This window comes from Styela clava, chromosome 6 (assembly GCF_964204865.1).
Source record: "Styela clava chromosome 6, kaStyClav1.hap1.2, whole genome shotgun sequence".
Taxonomy (NCBI): domain Eukaryota; kingdom Metazoa; phylum Chordata; class Ascidiacea; order Stolidobranchia; family Styelidae; genus Styela; species Styela clava.
The window spans coordinates 20491408-20519365 of record NC_135255.1 but is presented as its reverse complement, the minus strand read 5'-3'; the positions used below and the strand labels follow the sequence as shown (position 1 = coordinate 20519365).

The 27958-nt window shown below is 36.7% G+C and overlaps 2 protein-coding genes across 2 annotated transcripts; both read left to right on the top strand.

The window, feature by feature from the left end:
- The first annotated feature begins 2309 nt into the window (after positions 1–2309).
- Positions 2310–9455, top strand: LOC120331272 (protein spinster homolog 1-like). Its single transcript, XM_039398342.2, has one exon. The coding sequence runs from the start codon at positions 2957–2959 to the stop codon at positions 4694–4696; it is 1740 nt and encodes a 579-aa protein (XP_039254276.2). The 5' UTR covers positions 2310–2956; the 3' UTR covers positions 4697–9455.
- A 53-nt stretch (positions 9456–9508) lies between these two features.
- Positions 9509–27358, top strand: LOC120331271 (DNA-directed RNA polymerase II subunit RPB2). Its single transcript, XM_039398341.2, has 2 exons — positions 9509–9647; positions 22779–27358. The coding sequence occupies exons 1-2, from the start codon at positions 9533–9535 to the stop codon at positions 26189–26191; spliced, it is 3528 nt and encodes a 1175-aa protein (XP_039254275.1). The 5' UTR covers positions 9509–9532; the 3' UTR covers positions 26192–27358.
- The last annotated feature ends 600 nt before the right edge of the window (positions 27359–27958 follow it).

Genomic DNA, 27958 nt, shown 5'->3' with positions numbered 1-27958 from the left:
GCTTTACACCGTTGGGAATTTTTAATGAGATTCGAATCGTGAACATAAGGTATTCAGTTATTTACAGTATCTGGTAGGCTTATTTGTTAAACAAATTCACGTATGTCCGGTAGCGCCCGTCTTTAAAAACTGTAAACATTCAAAAATAATAGAATTTTTTCGAATATAGTCACAGTGCCAAATATGGCAACGCGCAGGACCGAAATTCGAAGAAATTACCCAAATTTTGATTCAGGGGTGTGTACTTTTAATACAGGAGGGCCGGATACAAATGACTGGGTGAAACCGCAGGCTAAACCTTTATTTAACATAGGCTTCCTAATAGTTGCAGGCACAAACATTAGTAGTCTGCAACGCAAAAGGATAAGGATTACTCACACGTAACCGATTGAATTAAATTAAAAACTCGTTTCGTGGGACGCACACCATTCATTGCGGGCCGCATTTGGCCCGCGGGTCGCTGGTTGCACACCCCTGCTTTAAATGATGATTAGTACGTTATTAATTTATATATTTCTGGTTTGTCAAAAGCAATAAATTCCCTCTCTCGCTAACGTAATTTCACTTTCGCATGGCTTCGCAATGTCTATCCCGTATTGGGGACTATTTCGAGCATTGACTCATAATAACCGTCGATCCGACCGCGTAACTGAGTTAATTCAAGTTCAAGTACGACTGCTTTTCTCACCTCAAATAAACCCGTTCGGCCGTCACCGCAAAATTTCCCACTTTTGTGTAAGAAAAACGCCGGTCGCGCGATGCTGGAGGCCACGTTTCGCTTTCACGCGTCTCTCGCAGCCAGCAGTCATGCGTTTTGAGCGTGTGTCACATGCTTTTGCGTAATTTCATTATAAAACGTTCACACAAGTCTTAATATTCTGCAAAATTGTGATTTTCAGCCTTAATCCATGCAAAATAAGTTAATATTCGAGGTATTTCAAGGGATTTATCAAAAAAGCCACCGCAGTAGGTTACGTCATCAATGAATAACAAACGTTTTCCGCCAAAAGTCGCACGATTGAGTTCAATAACCTGACACGCTTGAGTGGTTCTCGCGTTCATTCACCTTCATACTCTGATCTTTAGACGAGTTACCGAGTTTCTCTGAAAGAAAGCTTGTTATTCTAAGAAAGTTGCAATTATATTTAAACAAAGAATCTGTTTTGAAATCAAAGTACAATTTGCAAAGCAAGATTTCTTTGTTATTGGAATATGAACGTTTGGAACGATCGAAAGACAACTAGGGGTTATGTAAGGCCATTCTCCGCGTGTCCGGTTCCGTTCTTACTACGCAAAATCTATTTTTAATAATCAATTGTAAAGAATAGGCTAGGGTTGAGAGTCGTTTATTTTTAATTGATAGTTTGGTATTCAGATATTAAATAAATAGATGAGGTGATGTAATTTAGTTCTCTGCCATGGTATAAAAATGACCAGCGGTAATTTTATTTCTTGGCCGTGCACCAAAATCAGAAATCTGGAAATTGGAAGAAATAAAAAAAGCGCGGCGGTGTGGCTCAACGGGCTAAGCGTTAGGAATACGCTCGCCACCGCACCTCTAATTACTCTGCGTGGGTTCGCAGGTTCGAATCCCATGCAGGGATGGTTCCTCCACCACCAAGTCCATGCTTCCGAAAACAAACAATACAGTAAAAACTAATCCCATACCCGACTTGGAATGATAACCGGACGAGAGGCCGTGGTTCGCCATATGGATAAGCCGTCTTATCGGCTTTCCTCTCCCCCGGGATAAATATGTAAATCCTATCCTATCCTAAAATCGCATTTCAGGGTGAAGAGAAGACGCTCTATAATATCACCTAAATTACCTGGAAAATTGGGATTCGTGCAACTAAATTTAAATAATATATTTGGATAAACCAAAACTATCAATATCATAAATCCGAATTGGCAATGGATTTAAATTTGGCAAAAAAAAAAAAGAAGAGAAGACGTCAAAAACCAACGCTAGTTACCCTATCGTGCTGGGCACCCTTGGGAAAGTCGGATACACATAATAAATAGATGATAGAAATTGAGAAAATGATAAGTTAAAAATATCAATAGAATAACGTCGAACTAGACTAAATACATGAAATATGTTACGGTACCTATTTAAAACAGTAAAACTAAATACCGGTAGGTTATGTTTTTCTGTGTCAGTGTTTCTGTGTTTGGAGTACCGGTAACTGGTTAATATTACCTAGAAGCATAACTACATAAAGCTTAAGCTTCTTGGACTACCGGTATATTCTGATATTAAATTATTATCTCAAATTCAAATGAAACCACAGGAGACTGGGCAGCTGGGAGAAGAAAAACAGTAGGCATTGACAAATGTCACCAAACCACAGCGTTTCGTTGCCTGTTCAGGTCAAACTTTTCAGCTTTTAGAATAAAGTCACAGAGTTAGGATTTTCATATTGCAGTATTGCTCTCTGTTACAGTGAAGCTAATGTGGAAGGTGTTAATTGTTTAAAAGCATGGACTTGATGTTAAGAACATTGTCTGCGTGATTTCATGTATGTCAGTATGTGCACGCTTCAAATAACTCAATACTTTTGGGTGAGCAAACACGTTTTACTTTTTTTGACAGCCCTTTTAATCTAAAATCTGTATGTTTTAAACTTTACTTGAGGTTTCGTTTGCTTTCCTGATTCTGTAATCAGTTTTATTTATTTTGTTTTTATCGTCTCTCTGCCTCTCTTGTGGTAACCATTCCATATCCTGATATCGGGTATGGGATTAGTTAGCCATCGCTGCCTGTAAAAACATAATATTCTAAATCCCTATAACTGTATGAGGTCGCCCAAAATACATTTGTTTACAAAAATTTATTTATTTTTTCAAGTTTCATATTTTTATTCTCACTAATGATAATAGGTCAATAGTTGGGAAGTACCATAATTATAAATTCATTATAACCGATTCTGAACGAACAAAATACGTGAAAACAATGGCTCCCGTACCTTACAATGGCAACGACGTATGGGTACGAAGAGAGGACTCACCTACTGGTTCATCATCTAGTCAATATTTTGACCCCAATGTTGCGGACAGCTCATCGGCATTGATTTCTGCGGACCAAGGGAAGGAATTAAACGGACATATACAATCAGATAGTGAGTCTTCTGAGCCGCCTGGACTTGCAAACATTCCAAAATGGCGTCGATACGCTGGAGTTGGGATACTATTTTTCATTAATCTTCTAAATTATATGGATCGTTACACAATTGCTGGCGTTTTGATTCAAATTACAGACAATTTTGAGATAAACAACGCAATGGCAGGACTGTTACAAACTGTCTTCATAATCAGTTATATGCTTGTAGCTCCATTATTTGGGTACCTTGGAGACAGATACAACCGAATTATTATTATGGTCGTTGGAATGCTGATGTGGTCAGGATTTACTCTTGCCGCATCGTTTATTTCCAAACCTGAACACTTTCCACTGTTTCTACTTACTAGAGCTCTTGTCGGAATAGGGGAAGCATCGTATTCGACTATCGCCCCTACTTTGATTGGAGACATGTTTGCTGGAGCGGATCGTACCAGAATGTTGTCGGTATTCTTTTTTGCGACACCTGTTGGTAGCGGTCTTGGTTATATCGTCGGTTCTGCTGTAGCAAAAGCTCTTGGAGGATGGGAATGGGCATTACGAGTCACCCCTGGTTTGGGTATCGTTGCAGTTTTGCTCCTTATTTTTGTCTGCCCTAACCCGCCCAGAGGAGCGTGTGAAGCCAAAGCAAAAGACGTCGATAAAAACCAGAATACTTACCTAAACGATTTGAGTTATCTTACAAAAAATAAGTCGTTCATTTTTGTCACACTTGGCTTCACATTTATGGCTTTCGTTGTTGGATCACTTACTCTGTGGGGTCCAACATATTTTGCGTATTCCCAAATCGCAATCGGGGCTTTGGAACCGTGTTTGGAAGACGATTGTGACTACGCAGGCATCAGTTTTATATTTGGGCTGATTACATGCATCGCTGGTTTTGGAGGCGTTGGAATTGGCGCTGAATCCGCACGGCGTTGGAAGCTCAATGGATGTGCATATGCTGACCCTATTGTATGTGCTATTGGACTTTTACTTGGTGCACCTTTGCTGTATATTGGATTACATTTAGCGACTGTCAATATAAATGCCGCATGGACTCTCGTATTTTTTGCTGATTTAACAATTTGTTTCACATGGACTCTAATCAGCGATATGACCTTGTACGTTTGCCAGCCCAGTAGAAGGTCGACTGCAAACGCTGTACAATTACTAGTCGGACATTTATTTGGTGATGCTGGGAGTCCATATTTACTCGGCGTTATCGCAGACTCTTTATTAGCGGCAAAACCTGATACGTATATGAGTCGATACCTGGCGTATCAACGATCAATGTACATTACATTATTTGCCTGTGTTATAGGGGGAGGGGGCTTTTTATTTGTTTCATTATTTATCGTTGAAGACAAAAAAAAAGTTGACGACTTCCTAAAAGGGTCTGATTCTTCATCCTCTACAAAAACTAGTTCCGCTAATAGTAATATCTCTATCGGTATGGATGATAGGATTCCAAAGTTGCAAGTTAATGACAACGACCTTCCTAACCCCGCTTCTATGAATAGCAAAACAGAACTATATCTTGAAAATGAAGACGCGGATGAACAATTTCTTGTTGGAAAAGATTCTGAAATTTAAATTTCTTTTTTCTTTATTTGTTTAAATTATTTTTTGATTTTATCTTAGGAGGGTTGTGTAGTATAGTACCTACATATTGCTGTGTATGTAGGAGTACAAATTAGCGGAATGTTTATAGTTGAAATCGCAGTGTCACAGTTCTGGTTCAGTAATTATACTCTGCTATGCCATAAAATACAATTTGGCAGAATATTTTAATTCAAATTATAGACTCTCGATTCTGCTAAGTTACAGATCAGCAATTACACTTTGGTATTCTAGAATAACATAGTGACTAATATACCCATTTGAATCACAGCAGTCAAATGCCTCCATTTTACATTTGCGTCCTAATGCTTAAATTCCAATTTTGTACTATGCTACACATAACTCCTCTATTTTAGCAAATATACTGTGCCGTAATTGATGCTTACAATTTTTACGCTCTAATGATCAGGGGATGACTTTCAACATCTAAAAAATTGGAAAAGAAATGTAATTCAAAGAAGGTGTTTTTTTAGAAAATTAGATAATGGAAGTTGCTGTTTTATTTAAAATATCCTGATTCTGCATTTAGAATAGGATATATGTTGAATTTGAAAAGTTACATTTGGCAACGAACATATTTTTTCTTGGGTTATAGATAATTTAGAGCAGTAGTTTTATATACCGTTGCCCCTTTACAAAATTGTACAAATCATTATTGCCCTCCATATGCCAATACAAAAATGTGAAGTTACACACAAATTTATCACAGAACAATTAAAAAATTAGTCTAATCTTTGGCCATTGTTGTATTTCAATTGCCTAAAGCAACAAACTTAAATGAAAATCAATAATTTGAAATATTGTTTGTAATCGATTTTCATCCATGTTCAGAGTTCAGACTTTCAAATTTTTCACCTTTGCTCACGTAAAATTGCTTTATATTTATTTGACAAAGTTTTCTTTATCCATGTTGTTCTCAAAAAATTTTTTCATTCATTAGGCTTATGATATTAGGGGGTTTATAAATGTTATAAATTTTTTGATGATTATTCATAAAGTGGGGACAATATTCAAATTACCCGTTGACTCACTTTCACAAATTAACCCCTACTGGCGGAAATTTCCATTGCCCCACTTTTTGTTTATCTTATGTTATTCAATACTTTGCTAGTCCAACGTATCCTAATGGTGGAACAATAACTTTTCATACTGCGCAAAAACATCTGCAAATAGATTCATTTATGCGACTGTTCATATAAAATTTAAAACTGTCCAATTCAAAGTTTTTGTGTGAATTTTTTTATTGTACCTCAATTTAACTAAAACTGATTCATCACTACACTTATATTTGCTCTACTTTAAAAATTTGAATTTTAAAACTGTTTACAACTGACACTGATTATTTTGGAAGATAAAATCAGAAACTACTGTCATTTCTTACTTACCGGTACACTCTATTTGCGAAGTAGCAAAAAGTGTGGATTTTCTCAGTAATGAAATTAACCAGAGTTGAGAACTTTCATCCTGGGAAGATTTCTTTAATTTGTATTCATGCAGTAGCGAAAATTCACCCCCAAAGCAAGTCAAAAGTTATCCCAAAAGTCGAGTTTTACCCTCAGTTGAGAACCCCTGCTCTAGGAAAAGATTATTTCTATTTCTAAGAGATGCTGTAGTATATGCGTGTAGTAGTGAAAAGTGTATATTTTTATGTAGCAAAATTAACCCCCAAGGCGAATTGAATCTCCTCTCCCTAGAGGACAAATTTACCCCGGATACCCTACTCTAGAGGGAAATTTGATTAGTAGCGAAAAGTATAAATTTCCTCTCTCCTCTCCTTTTCTCTCCTGCAAAATTTACCCCAAAGTTGTTTAGTTAACCCCCTTCCAAAGAGATGAATGGAGTCCCAGCTTAGTTTTTCAATAAAAAGCTTGATGTATGTGCTCTTGCTGTAATTTATAATTTTGTCGCACTGTTGATGTTTCCACAATTTTATCTTTGTTCTTGAATTCTTAATTAGCATCTATGAATAATCGTATAAATTTAATTTAAAATAGCCATCACTAGATGGTGTAGTTTGCTATTTTCAAATTTTTATTTGTGTTTCTATTTTATTGATGTCTTTCACTCACCCCTACGTATGTGACACAGAATCTATTTATTATTTTGAAAAATGATTTCCAAATAATTCAAACATGTATATTGCTTGCACTGCAGGAGCACTTTTGCTTTGAGGTAATCTAATGGAATGATGGCTATTTGATTTAAACTCTACCAAGAACTATTAGTCACTGATAATAGCGAAATACAGTAATACGTATATCTTTGCAGATAAGCCGATGCCTCCTGAAAACGGCTCTAAAATGATGAGTTTATAAAATTCATCGTAAATGCCTACCGTACAAATCGTAACTCACACCACCTATCACGGCAAAACGTTGCAGGAGAGAATTAATGAAAATTATAGCCATTTTTGTTATGTTTTGCTTTCATTAAAAACGGTAAGAAGTGTCTCAAAATCCTTCTTATCATCACTGTCAAACCGTTTAGCGCGATCAGAGTTATGCGTGTGTAAGCCGATTTCATTAGTTCCCAATTTTTCTACTTTTAATTGGGAAATTAGGTGTCGTTGCTCTATTATACCCAGCTTCCAATTTTACACGCGATATCTCACGAAAGCGTGGATGAATCTGCTCCAAATTTTGCATATGCATTCATCATACCTCGGATCAGAAGCCTATTGATTTTGGATGAAATATGTCGTATGATTAGCGAGTAATTGATTAATTAGTGATGGGACACAAGGTGTCTATTATACCCAGCTTCGGTTCGTCGCGGCTCCCACTCTCCGGTACAATATTGAGCATATTTTCTCATAATTTGTTCCATTGATTTTTCGCTGATTGGAAAAACTAAATTTAACTTGACTTAGTGAAATACTTGCAGTACTTCTAGATAAAATATCATCTTTAAATCATTGAAGTGTAAAATTGCGGCATCAGGCCTATTCTGTTTGGAGGTAATTATTCTGGCGAGTCCCTGGTTTCGATTATTTATTATTTGACAAAATTTTACTTGACTCGAAAATTTCATTCAAATGCATTTTGTACTTTACTGATTCCTTATCTATTGCCATTCTGATTTCTTGCTCGTAAATGAATTTCTAATTTATGTTTACTTTTTCCTTATTATGTTACAGTAGGGTGTTCATAAAGTCATAAAAATGTTTTCAAATTGCAAAAGGAATTTATCGATACCATTTATAGTTTGTTGGCCATACAGGTGCATAAATGAAGTAAAATAACTTTATAAAACACTGATTAAAATAAAACAAGCCCGGTTAAGATATACTGAGAACTGAATTCATAACAAAATTGAAAATGGTAACAGGACCTTTATGAACACGCCGTATTTGTGGGTTAAATCAGGGCTACTCAACTGTTTTCACTGAAGATTCGCAAACAAAACTTCAAAATTATTGGTGTCCAATCTTTCCAGAAATTATAGTTTAACAGCCTTTATCAACGCGCACTTTCTCGACTAGCTTTGGATCCAGGACGCGATCTACAAGTTGAGTAGCCCGGGTAAGGTTAGGTTGGGGGTTATTATGTAGGTTGGTGTATTTTATATAAGTTCCTATGAGAGTGGTGTATTATTTTTTAAGTGTCAGTAATTTGAATGTTCAGGAATTTAGTTTGAAACTAAGTGCTGATATGGAAACATCAATAATTTATGGAATGTATTCAATATTACACAACTATTCGAACATTGTTATCTAATATTAAATGTGAGACCAGTGAGAAGTAAGCGATATAAATTATGCGATGTTTTGAATTGCCTGTTTCAGTGGTTTCTTCTCTTATCCGCCCGCATTTTGAACACAAAATGATGCAATCTGTTAAAACTAAAAGTACCGTGAGAAAATTTCGACTGGCTATATATGACTAAATTTGTTTGCGTTGCCTAACCCTAACCTGGTACACATACTACGTTCCGGTGTCTGCCATCTTGGTTCACATACCTCGGGACTACCCATTTATGTGCATGAAAAAAAAAACATGTATCGCACTGATGTGCAAATATTGTGAAACTTTTCCTTCCAGTGATCGAACTCTAACAAAGTCGAATTTTCTTTTCAATACGCTGTGATTTATTCAACAGAATTTTAATTAATGTAAAAAAGTTTGGGATCCTTTGGTCAATGCAGACACACCTGGGCAATGTCATTTATGTGTTCTTTGGGACATTTATAACGTGCTGTCAATATAGTTTTTTTTTTACACATGTTCAAGTATCCATTTATCTATGTTTATTTGTGGCCCCACAGTGAAAATAATGTCATGTAGATCTTTTTCCAGGGACGGGGATGGCCTTTCATCGAATCAAACTCAGACCTTTTAATTCAATTTCTGTATTTTTGCGAACTTTCACAAATAAATTTACTGTGCTATATTGTATTTATATCTGGTTTAACATTGCTGTTTGTAGGAGAGGCACCTTTTAACAGGGGTTGTAAGTAGGGATTTTCAGAGAGGAAGGCTCCTGAAATTTCCAATTGTCAAGCTTGCGGGTCTGACCAGAGGCAGAGAAATGTGGGTTAACACCCTCAACTTTCTGTCTACGACCTTTCCACCTAGCTATTCTTTGACAGTGTGGTGTTTTATTTTTTCTGTGTCAAATTATGTTATAAATCCATTAACAGGTGCCTCGCCTACTTTCAGTCACAAATTTCTATATTATTCACACATCACATTCACAAGACAGCTTATTCAATTTTTCGCTTGTTTTTTTGTAGCTTAGAATAAAACCTAGCTTAAAATACGCCGATACAATAATCATTTCATTGCAACGACCTTCAACCTTTGAACCAGGATGTTTCAAGACGATGACCTTGAACTGAGAGATGGGGAAGATGAAGAGGATATCTCGCCTGAATTATGGCAGGAAGCTTGCTGGATTGTTATCAGCTCTTACTTTGATGAAAAAGGTAGGATTTGTATTTTTTCGCAAGTTTTATGCCTCTGCCTTTCATTACTTATCGATCTTAAGATCGGTAAGTATGTTGATAGGTATTTGTCTGTTTGTTTGTCTGTTAGATACACGCGATATCTCACGAAAGCGAGGATCAATCCGCTCCAAATTTTGCATATGCATTCATCATACCTTGGATCAGAAGCCTATTGATTTTGGATGAATTATGTCGTATGATTAGCGAGTTATTGATTAATTAGTGATGGGACACAAGGTGTCACTATGGAGTAAGAGCGCTGTTTTGGGGGATCCCACAACTTTCGATCGATAAGTCTTCGGTCGCTGACCGATATTCTCGTTGAATCCTTGACACTTAAGAACTTCTGTAGCCACTTTGATTAACGGGGTCCAGATCCGAGAACAAAATAGCAGGTGTTTTCAGAACCGGAGGTTGCCTATCACTGCTCTAGCTTTAGGAAGCAATAAAATGTCCAGAAATCGTTATTTCAAGACTTTGAATATTTTTTCCAGATCATGATAGAAACGGACATGGGTGTGGCTATTTGACCAATGATACAGCTTTCCCACTGTATCGTTTAAAGCATTGGTTATCAACCCATTTTTTTCAAGCGGCTCGAAATTTTCTAAAAAATAAATTCTGTAAGATCTCTCGACGCAAATACTAAATGGCATGTAATACTATGTAGGGAACTTGGATATTGTGTATTGAACTGCAGGTCCTTTCTCCTTGTTTACTTTCTACTTCGGATTATTGCTGTTATTAAGTTATATCTTGTATTGTTTGAAGAAGTTAGACCATGATCTAACGAAAGCTCACAAATATACTTACTAATTCGTTGAAAGAGATCATGTTATTTTTACTTATCACTTTAATACTATGTGGCCGCAAAAATGGAATGACTGATATAAAACAAAGTGAAAAAGCTGAGCTAGTTTGCCCTCAGCGTGGTTTTGAAACCTAGTATCTCACAATACAATTACTCCACTCATACAATTACTATTGAGCAACACTTCAATACCCAATATAAAATAAACAATAAAATTTACTATAAAATAAAATTAGTAACTTTTAGATTTCTGTTGAAAAAACGAATGGCCCAAAAAGATTTTTAGGCGACGCAGTTTCGGATCGTGACCAGTAGTGGGATTCAGCTGGTTCGCACCGGTTCTATAAAACCGTCTCGCAGAATTTGATGAGATCAGCGAACCGGTTAGCACTACTGGTTACTGTCAATGACTTTTTGTAACAGAACCGACTAAAAAATATGACTTTTGCGATGGAACCGGCTGACAAAAAAATTGAATCCCACTACTGGGGTGACCCATAGGTTTGGAAACACAGGTTTAATGGATACTGATCATGCAAAGAGATTGTAATTGAAGTTTGCCTAAAAAAATTCATCTATTTTGTATTTGATATATTCATTATGTTTTTTTTCAATCAGGAATAGCTTCCGTAAAAATTTTAGGTTTCCATGTCAGAACAGCTTGGTATTTTAGATTGGTATAGCAGTGCTGTGATATTTGGAAGAAATCCAATGTCAAAAAATGGAATTCACGAAAACACAGATTTGTAGAGTGTATTCACTAATTCACAATACATTTAATCAAAATTCCTCCATTGCTATAATCAGCATTTGCTGAAGTTAGCAAGCTGTCTATTCTACCACTAAACCACGTTGTCTTCTGACCCCGAGGGCAAAATGTAACTCTCAGATCATTAATGTTTTCTCTATAAATATACAGTAACATGATAATATGCTTGGGATTAAAATGGCCAATATTGATCGAATGTTTGAAAATATATTTGATTTTATCTCTGATGTAACATATTGATAAATTAGAGTATTTTCACTCAAAAAAGTATTGTTTTTTTGCGAAGAAATTTGCTCAAAGCAAAGTCGTGCACACACTCAAAAGTAATCAATATCGGTCCATAAGGGCAGTCACGAGCGACCAATGCTAAGGGATTGTGAGATACTGGAACAAAAAGAATTATCGCATAGGCCTATTATATTTAGCCTCTATTAATATACAAAGTTTTGTGCATACTCTGTTTGAAATTATCCATTTAAAATTAAATCTTTTTTTACTTGCGTGCGTTACTAAATATGAAAAGTTGTGCTGTTGAACAAAACCATGTCCATATCATAACTATGCACTTAAAAATTTTACATGTCAAATTAGTAGTACTTGAGAGTGTATTCATATATTTGCCATAAATTTGGTCATTCAAATATGGAACTGTTTATGTGTTAGATTAAAGAAGGTGTGAATGTCCTCAAGTGTTTATACCAGGGGTCGGCAACCTACGGCCCGCGGAGTAATATAATCCGGCCTTCGAGGTTTCATTGAATCATAGTAACAAAACAGCTGTTTTGACGAATATATTCTTTATTCAACATAATTTATTGTGAGAGGTGTGTAGACTAAATTATATTATAATCTAACAAGTATAAAATTCACAATTACGAAGAAAGGTGAAGCTGAGTGTAAAGGGTTTAATGGCGCCGACAATATTCAATTGGAATATTTTGAGACACAATGCAATGAAGATATAAATCTATATTCTATTCGAGAGATGTATCCTTGCTTGATTTTTATTATAAAAAGTATCATCCATTCGGCTTTCAACTTTCTAAAAATATGTGCGGCCCGCCAATGACTTGCAACCCTTTATTTTGGCCCGCGAGCGACAAAAAGTTGCCGGCCCCCTGGTTTAGACCTTTGTAATATTTTTTTTTATTGTCATAATAACTTGAATTATTAACAGAACCCTAAATGTCTGTCATATGCCACCTAATTGAGTAAGGTTGAAGTTCACAGGGGGTTCGTATGTCTTCAAGTTTTTAGACCTCGTTGCAGTTGTGATCTTTTTTTGGTGCTCCCGAAGTATGCGAACCAAGATGGCGGACATCGGAACGAAACATGGGTAACAGGTTAGGGTTAGGCGATAATTTTTTTCCAATTTTCCTTATTTTAGTCCTATTATCAGTTCGCAGACTAGCCAAGAGCCTCCCGTAGTATTTATACCTAAAATTATGGCCTAACCCTAACCTTGTACACATATTACATTCCGATGTCCGCCATCTTGGTTCGCATACTTCGGGAGCCCCCTTTTTTTGTTGCCACTTCAACCTAAGTTATGGTTGAACCCTAAATGTATCCCACCTGGTTTAGTAGGTTTGAAAAATGTGTATGTCATAAGTGCTTTTTATTTGTTCCAATTCAACAATTATATGTGACAAATAATTTTGTGTTTTTTTTTTTGACACATAATACTTGGTGTAAAACATATGGGTGGTGAAAAAAATGTACGATATGTGAATTTTATGACAATTGAAATTGGGCTACAGTATGTTTACTTATATTTTTACCCTTCTATTTACACTGCTCACATGAAGATAAGGCTTAGTTAGGTACATTGTGGTGTTGTTTTCAATGTATAGACATTGTTTTCTGAGTAAATATTTTCCAGACAGTCACCTTCAAAGCGGATCGTTTGAATGACGTGATTTGTGTAGTTTGGAAGTTATAGAGTTAATGTTTAACTTTATCTTGTGATGTTGAAAGAAAGCTTGATTCTGAAACTATGTTTGGTGGTGGTAAATTTCCAAATTTTAACTTATCTTATCGGCTTTTTTGGAGTGTTATGCAACTAGGGATGTGGAGTCGGAAAAAAATTCAGCTCCAACACCCCTCAAACTCGGAATTCTGCTAAAATCAATTTTTGAGAGCGGAATTCTATGTAATATCATTGTTTCCTGAGCGTAGTGGAAATTTTGCCTTGCACTGTTTGCACCATTGAAAAAATGATATTCTGACAACCGGTTTTGTTTTGTGATAATGAAATTTTACTTAGACTCTCGACTCGGATTTCAGACTTTTGGTCTGAACTCCCGAGTTAAGTTTTGATAGCAAAATCCTTGGCAATGGCAGTTTTTTTTAATAGATTACCGTATGTTTTGACTTATTTTTGACAATTGAAAGTAAAAAATTCAGAGTTATGCTCCTTTTGGGGTCCGATGAAAACATTTGGCATCTGATCCCAAAGCGATAACTGCCACACTATAATCATAAATAGTAGTTTTTTGGAATTTTAGTGGTCACCTTTAAAATTACTCAGAGATGATTATGAGTCTCCTTTACTTTTTAGTAAGTGTAGTATGTGTAACTTTGCTCAGAGATGAGTCTCCTTCACTCCTGAGTGAGTGTAACTTTTCTCAGAAATGAGCCTTCTTTACTTTTGTGCGAGTGTGTGTAACTTTGCTCAGAGATGAGTCTTTTTCACTTCTTAGTGACTTGACATGTTTTCTATTTAAGGGAATTTTCATACAATAAACACACAATACACTAACAATACATTACAAGATGCGAATCTGGCTTTGGTTTTTCTATTGAACAATCCCTAGACACACCCTTTAAATACACCAATCAGAACGTCCCAATATTTCCGCATTGTTTCTATATTAAAATTCATGGGAAGCAATTGAATATGGGATTTTTAACATTGATATTATTCAAATGGGATTTGCTTTTGTGTTATGAATAATATACAAGATAAGGACCTCGTTCGAATATTAATAATCTTGAATATGGAACCAAGCCATGTTCTGTTCATCTGATAACACTAATAAAATATGCAGAAAATTTGCTCAACATTATCAGCCCTACACCTGACAGGGGCAAAATATAACCTGCGGGCCAAATCCGACCTCTTGGGTAATTCAATCCGGCCCGCCTGATGCTGTCACAACCAAACTAAAACCAAATTTTGATGTTTTAGCTAAAAATAACTGAAGGAATTTGTTATGGCGATTAAATTTAGTTTTGGCACAAGGCTTAATGTTTTTTTACCTTTGTTTTTGTAACACTGTAAATATTTCTGCTAATGATTTGGTTTCTGCGAGACTAACTACTTATCCTTCTTCTATGCTTTTGTGTCGGCGGATTCGTATGCATATAATGCAAGGATGCTGTAGCAAGAGTAAAGATAACAATCTTAAGTGATTCAAGAGTCTTGCTGCGCACTAACACAAATATATTTCTGTAACGTTTCGTCTGACCAAGGTCAGACTTCTTCAGACATACATAGTTCAACTAAAAAGAAGTTTGACCTTGGTGAGACGAAACGTTACAGAAATATATTTATGTTAGTGTGCAGCAAGACTCTTGAATCACTGTAAATATTGTTCATAAAATGTAAATAAAACTTTCAACGTCACACTTACATGGTTTAGGTGGGCAAAATTTTTGTCCCCTCAAAAACCTTGCCCACGCCTGCTCTAACTACTAGGCCCACGTTTCCCAGGAAGGAATTTCTTGCCGGCGAGGATAATTGTCATCCTGCAGAGGAATTTTGGTTTGTATTTGCTGTACTATTCCTAATATTCTTTAGTTCTTTATTATTACTATAATAGTTAGGCGCTCCAGAAGTGTGTACCAACCAATATGCAGGTAACTTAATTTTGTTTGCCCATTTTACATCAAGTTGAGATGTAAAGAGACGGAAGCCTATTGGTAGGGGGGGTATATTCACTTGGCTAACACAAACAGTCTCCGACGTAATAGAACTAAAATAAGGAAAATTGAAATAAAATTATGGCCTAACTCGGTACACAAACTACGGGAGTACCAATAATTATTTGTGCGCACATAAATATACATTGATGTGGCAGTCTAAGGTAATCATTCTTTATGATCGTTGTTCTCTGTTTTGAGAATAAGTATTGTTTTATGGATTACGCTTGTAAGGCTTAAGTATGATGATTATTTTGTGGGGTTGATTGATTGGATACAAAATGGTGGAAAGATAAGGAGAGAAGTTGAAAAAATTAGCCTGATTGATGATGCAAAAATGTTTTTTGAGGATTAAGATCGGTGGGTCTTAACCTTTTCTGTTGAATTCCTCTTTTCACCTATTAGGATCGCTTTATCCCATCGATGCATTGTATAAAAACTTCGTTTCTGTTATTTGGGGGCTCCCGAAGTATGCGAACCAAGATGGCGGACATCGGAATGTAATATGTGTACTAGGTTAGGGTTAGGCCATAATTTTAGGTATAAATACTACGGGAGGCTCTTCGCTAGTCTTCGAACTGATAATAGGACTAAAATAAGGAAAATTGGAAGAAAATTATCGCCTAACCCTAACCCGTTACCCATGTTACGTTCCGATGTCCGCCATCTTGGTTCGCATACTTCGGGAGCACCGTTATTTGTTAGGTCTTTATTAATGGATCTTTAGTTAGTGCTATGCACAAGTCGCACTCCCATTTTTTTTGTCAGGTTCTAAGTACCGGTTCTTAATTTGTGTATGAATAAATATTATAGTAATAAATAGGTACAGTCACTCTGTGAATTGAAGTTACATTTGGCTGCGTTAGAGTATTAAATAAAATTAGTAATACAGCAAAAAAAAAGCAAAAAGTCTTCCCAAGCATGACACATAATACATAGGATTAAAAATGACTGGCAACACACGTATGGGATCGCTTTGAAGGACCAGAGTTTTTTGGATCGGCATTACCTATTCAGTCTATTACAGCTTGGGTGTAGTGTTAGGTATGGGATATTGACTCATGATGTCAAGATAGTTGAGCCTTTTGTTCTAGTTGCCCAACCAGAGGAGTTTCCGTGCATAATAAAGAAGGAGTGAATAAATCCAAAATATTCAAAGTAAGGAATGTATTGAGGTTGGGAAACACTGCACTAGGATATCACATCCATGAAATACTTTATCAGTTTATGTGGGTTCAATCATAACAGACCAAACAGTGGGAGGTTGTTAATTTTGTTAACACGACCGATATTAACCTTTGCGTAGATTCATCACACCATACTGCCAAATGCCCTATAGTAAACTCTATAGGACTTGACTACATGCTGTGCTTTTGAATGAAATCATTTGTTCGAAACAATTCTGATAATTTTCGGGCACACCCAGAACTGGTTCGTCGTGGTGCGCCCTTTGGGGTCGCTGTCCTGGAACATCCCTGCTGATACCGCCACTGCATACTCCACTCCGTCCTGCAAATTATTCATCAATTTTTATTTTTAACAAGATTCTGTATAAGCACTCGCAAATATGTAGCTAATACTGTTTTGAAGGACTGGAGTTTTAATCGTTTAATCAAAGTTCGTGTACTTAGTTTTTGAGTAAGGTTCGGTAATTCCCTTGTGGCCCTGTGGCGACTACGGTACTTGACGTTATTAATCAAACCAACAGATTTGTTTTGAAGGTTACCTATTAGAACTACACACATAAGAGTTCTATGTAATTCAAAAATAAGCTTCCAAACTACATTTTTTATTATAAAAAGCTGCACAATGTCTTCTTAGACAGATGGCAGAAGAATTTATTATTAAAGTAAATTTAAAAAGTGATTTTTTATTTCAGATAGTCAAAATTCCTGTTTTTCTGTAAAATGTACTTTTTGTTCGGACAAAATTTATTAATTTTCATATTATATCATGATTTGTGCCATTCAGTTTAGAATATTTCAAATTACTGTGAATCTGAATCCCGTAATACCAAACTATTTGCATAAGCAAGTCTTTATTACTTATCGAACTTGATCGGTAAGTATGTTGATAGGTATTTGTTTGTCTGTACGTCTGTGTGTTAGATGCACGCGATATCTCACGAAAGCGAGGTTCAATCTGCTCCAAATTTTGCATGTGCATTCATCTTAGCTCGGATCAGAAGCCTATTGATTTTGGATGAATTATGTCGTATAATTAGCGAGTTATTAATTAATTAGTGATGGGACACACGGTGTCACTATGGAGTAAGACCACTGTTTTGGGGGATCCCCTAACCTTCGATCAGTAAGTCTTCGATTTCCAACCGAATTCTAGTTTGAATCTTTAATTCACTTCTGGGATATGGGCATACATATGTAGTCTTTATGATGCTTTTTCACCCCCTTTTCTCCGAAGAGGGTCCTTATACATGCAGCCATTGATATCTAACGAGAATTGGAAATCCGGAATGTTTCCATTACTGCATTACCCATTCCATTTCTGCATTACCTACCCAATCTATTACATCCTGGGTAAGATGGTGGGATTTGAACCCGAAATGTAAACGCGATGCCAATGCAGTCACTGATTGACAGAGGGCCAAAATTAGAAGCGTAAGGGCCTAAAGATGGGAATCAGGATACCGGTTCAATTGAATTGACGAATGTATTAACAATTGGCGATATCTGGAACGTAAAAAGATGAAAACAAAGTGTTAAACTTTCTTAAGTTTAAATCGTTATGTGGGTTGTAATTGCCCAACGGCCGCAGTCTGGGAAACGTTGCTTTCATTTAACTGCTAGGCCATTACTCTAACTGTTTGGATAATGACGTCTATGTTGTCTACAACATTAATAACATACCGAAGTCACATCACCCTTAGTTACGTCAAACTATAATTCATTTCACCTCAAGTTAATCGAAGTCGTTACCTAGGCAACACATACCATGGTGATGTGACGCATTCTTTGCTATTTTAAACACGAACCCTTGACGGGTTCTGTCTGGAATATTTTAATTTATTTATCAGTGGGCCACACAAGATAAGTCCTTGATAAATTGTTCTTAGTAGACTGTGGTCTTTTTATAAGAGTATTTGCTGAAAGCAAGGGCACAAGAATTCACTCAGAAATGAAAGAAAATAATCCATTATTGAAGCTACAGGCAACTGCAAAAATGCTATTAGTTACTGACACTACACATCTTTATAGTTTGTCATATTAGTGAATGCTGTCTTGTCTGTACCTTCAGATGGAGAATTTTTTTTTTTTGTTCTGTAGTCTTCACAAATTGTAATCACCTTGCATTTGGCAAATGCTGCGATAGTTAAATACATTTCAATACCATCAAATACTATCATTGCATTATTTGAAGAGTTATTTCATGTGACTTTACGAGACAATTGCAGAAATTTTGTGAGAACCAATAAATTTTCACATTGCCATCAATATGTTTGTCCAATGAGTTGCTTTATGGGGTTTGAACAAGAGTTACTTAGCAGATCTGCTTATGTAATTTGCATTCATTGATTCTGGCATGCCTATTTGATGGGTTTGGGAGAGAGCTGCAATAATAAAAGAATGACTATATTATATCAATAATTAATAGTGTAACTTCATTTTTATGAGAAGCGGGACAACACTGTTTGCAATTTTTAATCTTGTACATTGCTTTGCGGGATATTGAAACACATCACTCCGCTTAGATATGTGAATGTGATGGTGTGAAACATAATGTCCTTATCTATTAATTACCAATCTTATGTAGACAGTCTTTGGAGCCCTATCTTTTACTGTTTGACTGTGTGATCTCACGTGAACCATGATTGGGCAATTATCTTTCTGAGTGGACCAGTTAATAGACTTGGTAACTGGGCGGGAGGATCAAAACTCAATATGAAACTATAGATAAAAATAAGTTTATTTACAACAGACCGCTAATCTTTATATAATAAGAAGCACAATGTAACAATCGGGGTCTTTATGACGGTATTTCCACCGGAAATTATATCCATAAAAAACTATAGTCATAATTTCAGCGGACACAAGTGGGCGGGATGAAACATATCAGTGGGCCTGAACTAGACCAATAGTTTTCCCATGGGACATTTAATTGTTGCATGATAAATATTAATAAGTTACAACTGGGGGCGTGGCTTGTTAGTAAATATAAACAGCCAATAAGATAGAAGCGATTTCAAGGTGTTCTTGTTAAGAAAGGGGTGTGTGGCTTAAACTGAATATTTATTCATCACTTTCTGTGATGTGGGGGGAGTAATACATTGGGTTCGAACCCTTTTAAAGAGCGAGGCTTGGCCATTAGAGTCCCGATAACTCTAAATGGAAGATTAATTAAGTTTCCATTCAGGCCTATCGGTGCCAAGCCCACTGTGTATCATGATAAAGCTTTTTTCTTGATTTACTCCCAAGTCCCAACATATAAATCAAATAGATAAATTGTTCGACTTTGGCCGTCTTTACAGTAGAATTTAAATTAGCCTCTCGCCAAATTATTTCTCCAATTTCAAAGGAATCAAATTTTTCTTTGTTTGTTCATCTCAGCCAATTTGATGTATGTGGTGAATTTATATAGCTTTAGTTATCTCTACAGGAACTTGAAAATGGCATTTCACACAATTCCCTCTTTTTTAAAGCCAATGAAAGTCAAACGCCTCTCTTGTTTGTCTTATAGCGATCCCTTGTCTATATTGTGTGAAAGCTATTTTTGTTAACATTAGGTTTCCTGTAATGGCGCAAAGTTTGGTTTAGTTACTTTATATTTTGGCAATAGATCAATTGACTTGCTAAACAGTAGACGTGATGTATTGATTAATTGCTAGTCATGTGATAATGAACAAGATGGCACAGTGCAGTGCTTCCCAACTTTTTTTTGTTAAATTCCCACTTTTGCGTCTTTTGAAACTCTATATTCTTATGAGCTCACACCTATTTGGTTCAAATGTCACATAGAACTCAAGGAAGCTCATTATACTAACACAATGACCTACTTTCATTGGAGTCACACAGTTATATTGGTCAATGGTGATGTAATAATTACCTGCATTATTTTGTTATTTGATGAGCTTACTCATATATGTGTAATCAAATAATATTAAAATTTTGATGGCTATAGTGGCTTCAAAAATGCAAATTACAGCTAAATAGGCCCAATCGTTTGGCATTGTTATTGTGCCATTTCACAAATTTCAATTTTCTTTTAAAGTTCGATTATGTAAAATCCACTACTTCATGAAGGTTTCTCTTGTCTATTGGTATGTTTTCTGTCTACTTAATGTCAGAAGTTGGAATGAAATTCCTATTTTATCTGGCTGTCAGATTCTTGAACGGACATATTTTAAAACGAAAAGTATTCTTGAAATCTAGAGTATGTTCAATTTTGAATTTATTCGACTATTCAATTTGTTTTGGACTTTCCTGTTGTCCACAGCATCTGCAGTTTTGGAAAAACTCTGCTTTATTGATACACCTTAAACACGCCCATTTTGATTCCCCTTCCCACCTTGTCACTCGGGGGACTAAAATCTATTTTGATTTTCAAGCGTATGGTGCAACTCCTATTTATTTTGAGCTATATTACATACTTTTTGAGGGTTTAGAAAAGAAAAATGTCAGGAAAGAGTCCCTAGTTTCTATTTCTAAGTGGTGCTTGCAGCATATTGGCTTGCAGCATAAGTCCACAAGGCCTCTCCCCAAAAAACTTTTTAGCGTTTCTCCAAAAACAAGAATAAATAACATTTAGGAACTAATTCCCATTTGACCCTTGAGGTAATCAGTACAGACATATCTTTGTTTTGATGAGAATGGAAACAAAGAGAAATGGAGTTTAAATTAAATATGTAACTCTATACTGAGTGTCTCGTTTATTAAACCAGGCATTTCAAGTTTTTTTAACGAAGCGAATACCAATTTCGAATATTTTTGACGCCCCCCACTACAGCCTTGGAAATTTGAAAATTCTGCTACAAAGGACGGTTTTCTATTTTCAAGAATGCAGCATAAATCAGCCGCCTTGAACGATGTTACATCCTTTACAAAAGAAAACAAAACATCCCTTACTTTCTGCTTTAATAAAATATAAAAAATATGTTTGGCCCCCCCGCAAAAAAAAAAAAATGAACGATGTTACATCATTTCGAGGTGTAGAACCTCTTCGGGTCAACCCTCAAAAATCCTCTCAAACAGTCCATGAAGACAACCCCTTATTAGAAATTTCAGAAACCAATTTGACCCTTAATGTAATTAGTACAAACACATCTTTGTTTTGAGTAAAAATATAACAAAGACAAACTCAGTTTAAATTAAATATGTAACTTTATATTTAGCGCTTCGCTTGTGATACCCGGGGATATTAAAGAGTTTTATAATTTTGTAAATAAAAGCAATCTTAGATATATTAATCCTAAGGATATTGTTACATAATAATACAAAAGACGATGTAATTTAATTGTATACATAACAATGGAATTTTTTTTTTGTTTACTATCAAATGTTGTCATAATTGTGTAACAAAAAGGATTGTTCTGTCTGATTTAAAACAATGAAAACTTTTGTTATGTATTTAATTGGAATGCTGCTATTCAACTATGTCTGCAATATAGGGTGTGATGAGTTCATTATGCTAGAGAAGGGGTGTGCAACATTTTTGTCGGTGGGTTATATAACCAGCTTCAGACATCTAGCTGGACCGCACAAAAAAATTACCGGTAGTTTTCCATGTATACAACGATTCATACTTTGGGTGAGTGACCGTAACTTTGCTCCGAGATGAGTCTCTTCACTTCTGAGTGAGTGCCCGTAACTTTGCTCAGAGATGAGTCTCTTTACTTCTGAGTGAGGGCCCGTAACTTTGCTCAGAGATGAGTCTCTTCACTTCTGAGTGAGTGCCCGTAACTTTGCTCAGAGATGAGTCTCTTTACTTCTGAGTGAGTGCCCGTAACTTTGCTCCGAGATGAGTCTTTTCACTTCTGAGTGAGTGCCCGTAACTTTGCTCAGAGATGAGTCTCTTCACTTCTGAGTGAGTGCCCGTAACTTTGCTCAGAGATGAGTCTCTTTACTTCTGAGTGAGTGCCCGTAACTTTGCTCCGAGATGAGTCTCTTCACTTCTGAGTGAGTGCCCGTAACTTTGCTCAGAGATGAGTCTCTTTACTTCTGAGTGAGTGCCTGTAACTTTGCTCAGAGATGAGTCTTCTTTGCTTCTGAGTGAGTGTCCGTAACTTTGCTCAGAGATGAGTCTTCTTTACTTCTGAGTGAGTGCCTGTAACTTTGCTCAGAGATGAGTCTCTTTACTACCGAGTGAGTGCCCATAACTTTGCTCTGAGCAAGTTCTCATGAAAAAGCACACTAATTCTATATTAGTATAGTATCTCTTGACATTTGAGTAGTCTAGTTTTCTCAGAGATGAGTCGCTTTCACTTCTCATTGAGTGTACATTATCTTCCTTCGTGCACAGTAGATTCAGTATTTTATTGGCCTCTCAGAAATCGTTGTTTTTCACTGATCAGTGAGTGCAAATTTCTATAAAATTGCTCTGAGCAACAACCATATCCAAATTTTCACAATAATGAATTATTTTTGTATTCCAGGTCTCGTTCGTCAACAGCTGGACTCTTTCGATGAATTCATTCAAATGTCCGTGCAGAGAATCGTGGAGGATGCGCCCATGATCGAACTGCAAGCCGAAGCTCAACACACCACCACAGAACTCGTAACTCCTACGAAATACCATCTCAAATTCGAGCAAATTTATCTATCAAAGCCTACTCATTGGGAAAAAGATGGCGCTCCAAGTCCTATGATGCCTAATGAAGCACGGCTGCGAAATTTAACCTATTCTGCACCTCTTTATGTCGATATTACAAAGACAGTCATAAAACATAATGAAGAACCAATAGAGACACAGCATCAAAAAACTTTTATAGGAAAAATCCCGATTATGTTACGATCAACTTATTGTTTACTGAGTAACTTGACTGATCGTGATTTGACTGAGTTAAATGAATGCCCCCTTGACCCCGGAGGTTATTTTATAATTAACGGGTCAGAAAAAGTTTTAATTGCTCAGGAAAAAATGGCCGCCAACACTGTATACGTCTTCAAAAAGAAAGATTCAAAATATGCTTTCACTGCCGAAATTCGAAGTTGTTTGGAACACAGTTCCAGACCCACCAGTACTATGTGGGTTAATATGCTTGCTCGTGGTGGCCAAGGGGTTAAGAAAAGTGCAATTGGACAAAGGATTACTGCTATAGTGCCGTACATTCGTCAAGAGATTCCTATTATTATCGTTTTTCGTGCTCTGGGATTTGTGTCTGATCGTGATATTCTTGAACATATTATTTACGATTTTGACGATCCAGAGATTATGGAAATGGTGAAACCGTCTTTAGATGAAGCTTTCGTCATTCAAGAGCAAAACGTCGCGTTGAATTTCATTGGATCTCGGGGTGCTAAGCCAGGAGTTACAAAAGAAAAGAGAATTAAATATGCACGTGAGATTCTCCAGAAAGAGATGTTACCTCATGTCGGAATTAGTGATTTTTGCGAGACGAAAAAAGCCTATTTTCTTGGTTATATTGTGAATCGCCTACTAGTGGCGGCGCTTGGACGAAGAGAACTTGATGATCGTGATCACTATGGCAACAAACGTCTTGATCTTGCCGGTCCTCTGCTTGCGTTTTTATTCCGCGGACTTTTCAAAATGTTAATGAAAGAAGTACGACTCTACGCACAAAAGTTCATCGACAGAGGAAAAGACTTTAATCTGGAACTTGCAATAAAAACAAGGATAATCACTGATGGATTAAAATACTCTCTTGCGACCGGAAACTGGGGGGACCAGAAAAAAGCGCATCAAGCTCGCGCTGGTGTGTCTCAAGTACTTAATAGATTGACTTACGCTTCTACGCTCTCTCATCTCAGAAGACTGAATTCCCCTATTGGACGAGATGGCAAGCTTGCAAAACCTAGACAATTACATAACACATTATGGGGTATGATATGCCCTGCTGAAACCCCAGAAGGGCATGCTGTAGGCTTGGTGAAGAATTTGGCACTCATGGCGTATATTTCCGTCGGCTCACAACCCAGCCCAATTTTGGAGTTTCTGGAAGAATGGTCTATGGAAAATTTAGAAGAAATTTCGCCCTCTGCAATCGCTGATGCGACAAAAATTTTTGTGAATGGCTGTTGGGTTGGAATTCATCGAGACCCTGACCAATTGATGAACACATTACGAAAACTACGTCGACAAATGGATATAATCGTTTCTGAAGTTTCAATGGTACGAGACATCCGTGAACGAGAAATCCGAATTTATACTGATGCTGGTAGGATTTGTCGTCCGTTGTTGATCGTTGAAAACCAAAAATTATTGCTCAAAAAACGTCACATTGATCTGCTTAAAGAGAGTGAATACAACAATTACAGTTGGCAGGATTTAGTCGCGAGTGGGGTGGTCGAATACATTGACACTCTAGAAGAGGAGACAATCATGCTTGCCATGTTTCCTGAGGACTTGCAAGACAAAGGAGAGCAATATTGTTCGACGTATACTCATTGTGAAATCCATCCCGCTATGATACTTGGCGTATGCGCTTCCATTATCCCGTTTCCTGATCATAACCAATCCCCACGTAACACGTACCAAAGTGCTATGGGAAAACAAGCCATGGGGGTGTACATCACAAATTTTCATGTACGTATGGACACACTAGCTCATGTGTTGTATTACCCTCAAAAACCACTCGTAACGACTCGTTCCATGGAGTATTTGCGTTTCCGAGAACTTCCTGCAGGGATAAACGCAATCGTAGCGATTTCTACATACACTGGATATAACCAAGAAGATTCTATTATTGTGAATAAAAGTTCCATAGATCGCGGACTTTTCCGATCCGTGTTTTATCGTTCGTACAAAGACGCTGAAAGCAAGAAGGCTTACGACCAAGAAGAAACATTCGAACGCCCTGAAAGATCTTCATGCAGTGGAATGCGACATGCGATTTACGATAAACTTGATGACGATGGTTTAATCTCTCCTGGCGTTCGTGTTTCAGGTGATGATGTTGTTATAGGGAAAACAGTTACACTTCCGGAGAATGACGATGAATTAGAAGGCACGACTCGGCGTTATACAAAACGTGACGCGTCAACTTTTCTCCGTACAAGCGAAACTGGAATTGTGGACCAAGTGATGGTTAGTATTAACCAAGATGGATATAAATTCACGAAAATTCGAGTTCGTTCTGTCAGAGTTCCTCAAATTGGCGACAAATTTGCTAGTCGTCATGGACAAAAGGGTACGTGTGGTATTACGTACCGTTCCGAGGACATGCCGTTCACTTGTGAAGGAATCCAGCCTGATTTAATAGTCAACCCCCATGCTATCCCATCCCGTATGACAATCGGCCATTTAATCGAATGCCTTCAGGGAAAAGTGTCGGCAAATAAAGGTGAAATTGGTGACGCAACACCTTTTAACGACACAGTAAACGTCCAAAAGATTTCGAATCTTTTGCATGATTATGGATACCAACAAAGAGGCAATGAAGTGTTATACAATGGCCATACAGGGCATAAAATCAACACCCAAGTATTTTTTGGGCCGACATACTATCAACGTTTAAAACATATGGTGGATGACAAAATCCATTCCCGAGCTCGTGGACCAGTTCAAATTTTAAACAGACAGCCCATGGAAGGACGATCAAGAGATGGCGGTCTCCGATTCGGAGAGATGGAACGCGATTGTCAAATCGCTCACGGTGCTGCTCAATTTTTACGAGAGCGGTTATTTGAAGCTTCTGATCCATACCGTGTCCATGTTTGCAATCTTTGTGGCCTAATCGCAATTGCGAATCTACGATCTCACACTTTTGAATGCAGAGGGTGTAAAAATAAAACCCATATCTCGCAAGTTAGAATGCCGTACGCTTGCAAATTACTCTTCCAAGAATTGATGTCAATGTCTATCGCACCTCGTATGATGGTCACATGAGGTTGCCATATGGAGAGATATTTCCTTGTCAAAAAAGGTTGAACTTTGTTCATTTAGTACCTGTGGAATTACGGTAACACTAACATCAATGGTATTTTAAAGAGCGGCGTATTTAGAAGAAGAAAATAACTTTTTAAAGTCATGCATGCATGAATATTCTGTGAAGAGTTGTGGACTTTTTTCAATCTTTTCGTGTTATTGATTGGTTGCCAGTGTCGACACCCTGTACAGCAGTCATATAAAGTTTCCATCTAGAGTGGTAAACTTTGTCAAGAAAAGTGGACAATTAGTGTTTGTGTGTGATTTGCTTTTCATAAGTTTGTGAAGATTTTTAAATTTTTTTCACAATTTATCCCCCTATTTCATCATGTCAAAGTGATGACCTGCCTGAAAGTCGCATGAGATTCTTTCATTTTGAGAGAAATTGCCTTGTGAAGTTTAAGTGAACGTTGTGTAGTGCTTGAGTGGTAGATGTACGATACCCTATGGATTTCTTTCAGTTTTATTCATCCTTGACTTGTTCCAAGTTTCACATAAATGTCGTCGACTAGTTTGATGGGGTTAGTTCCTGGTTAGGAAAATTTGACTTTGTTTAGCTTTTGTGGGCAATGTGCCTTCTCAAAAGTTTGTTTATCTGGAAGCACTCTATTTGAGGGACTATAAATTTTTATTTTCTTGTTTTTCTCCAAGTGTCGCAAAACTGGCAATTTTAAGTTTTGTAACTCGACTCAAAACTCTGAGAGAATCAAATATATGGTATATGGAAGTCGCTTAAGTTTTCAATCATTACATCAAAAAACTTTGGCTTCACAACCTGTATTAGTCTCACAAAGTTAAAATATAATATCTCTTTCATTGTTTCCAGTAAATGTAAAGGAATAATCACTGCCAATTTGTGCCTCTTTGAGCAATTTAATTCTGTCTTATTTTATGTAATTTTTTCTATGAATAAGGTTTCAGACAAGCAGCATTTGTGGGGCATATAACGTGTTTCATCGAAAATCTGACCTATCCTGAATTTTAAGAATTATTTCAATATAAGCCCTCCCTTTAAAATAAGATCTATTCGATGTCAACATGTTATTTATAAGTAAATGGATATAGGTTAATTCGGTTTTCATATTTTGTATATTTGAAAATCTCATAATTCTCTACTTTGTAATTTTGTTTTTGATAAATGAAAATAGAATAAGACATCCCTCAAAAAAAAAACCTAGTGTTAAATTTCGAAAAAAAATTGGAATAAGACAGTCTTATGTTCGGGAAAACAAGGTGGTTCCTAATGTCCCATGGCCAATTCCTTCGTCTAAATGCACGAAAGTTGACACTTTGTATGTACCTTCTGCAAGGAATCTGACCCCCAGGTCAAATCATGGTGAATGTGTTTACCTGTTTATGGTCCTATACCTGACGACAAACTATGGCCTGCCTGATGCTGGCACAACCAAACTAAAACCAAACTTTGATGTTTTAGTTAAAAATAGCGCAAGGAATCTGTTGAGATTGTGGTTAAATTTAGTTTTGGCACAAGGCTTATTGGTTTCCACTTTTTCTTTTGTAACACTGTAAATATTGTTCAAAAAAAAAACTTTTACGTCACCCGCAAGTCTAGGTAAGCACAATTTTTGGCCCCTGTTCGAAAAACCTTGCATGCCTCTGATTTAAATGCAGCAAGGATGAAACTCTGTATGTACTCTCTGGAATGAATTTAACCCTCAAGGTAAATCACAGTGAATGTGTTGGCCGGAGTGTAATCACTTTAATTCT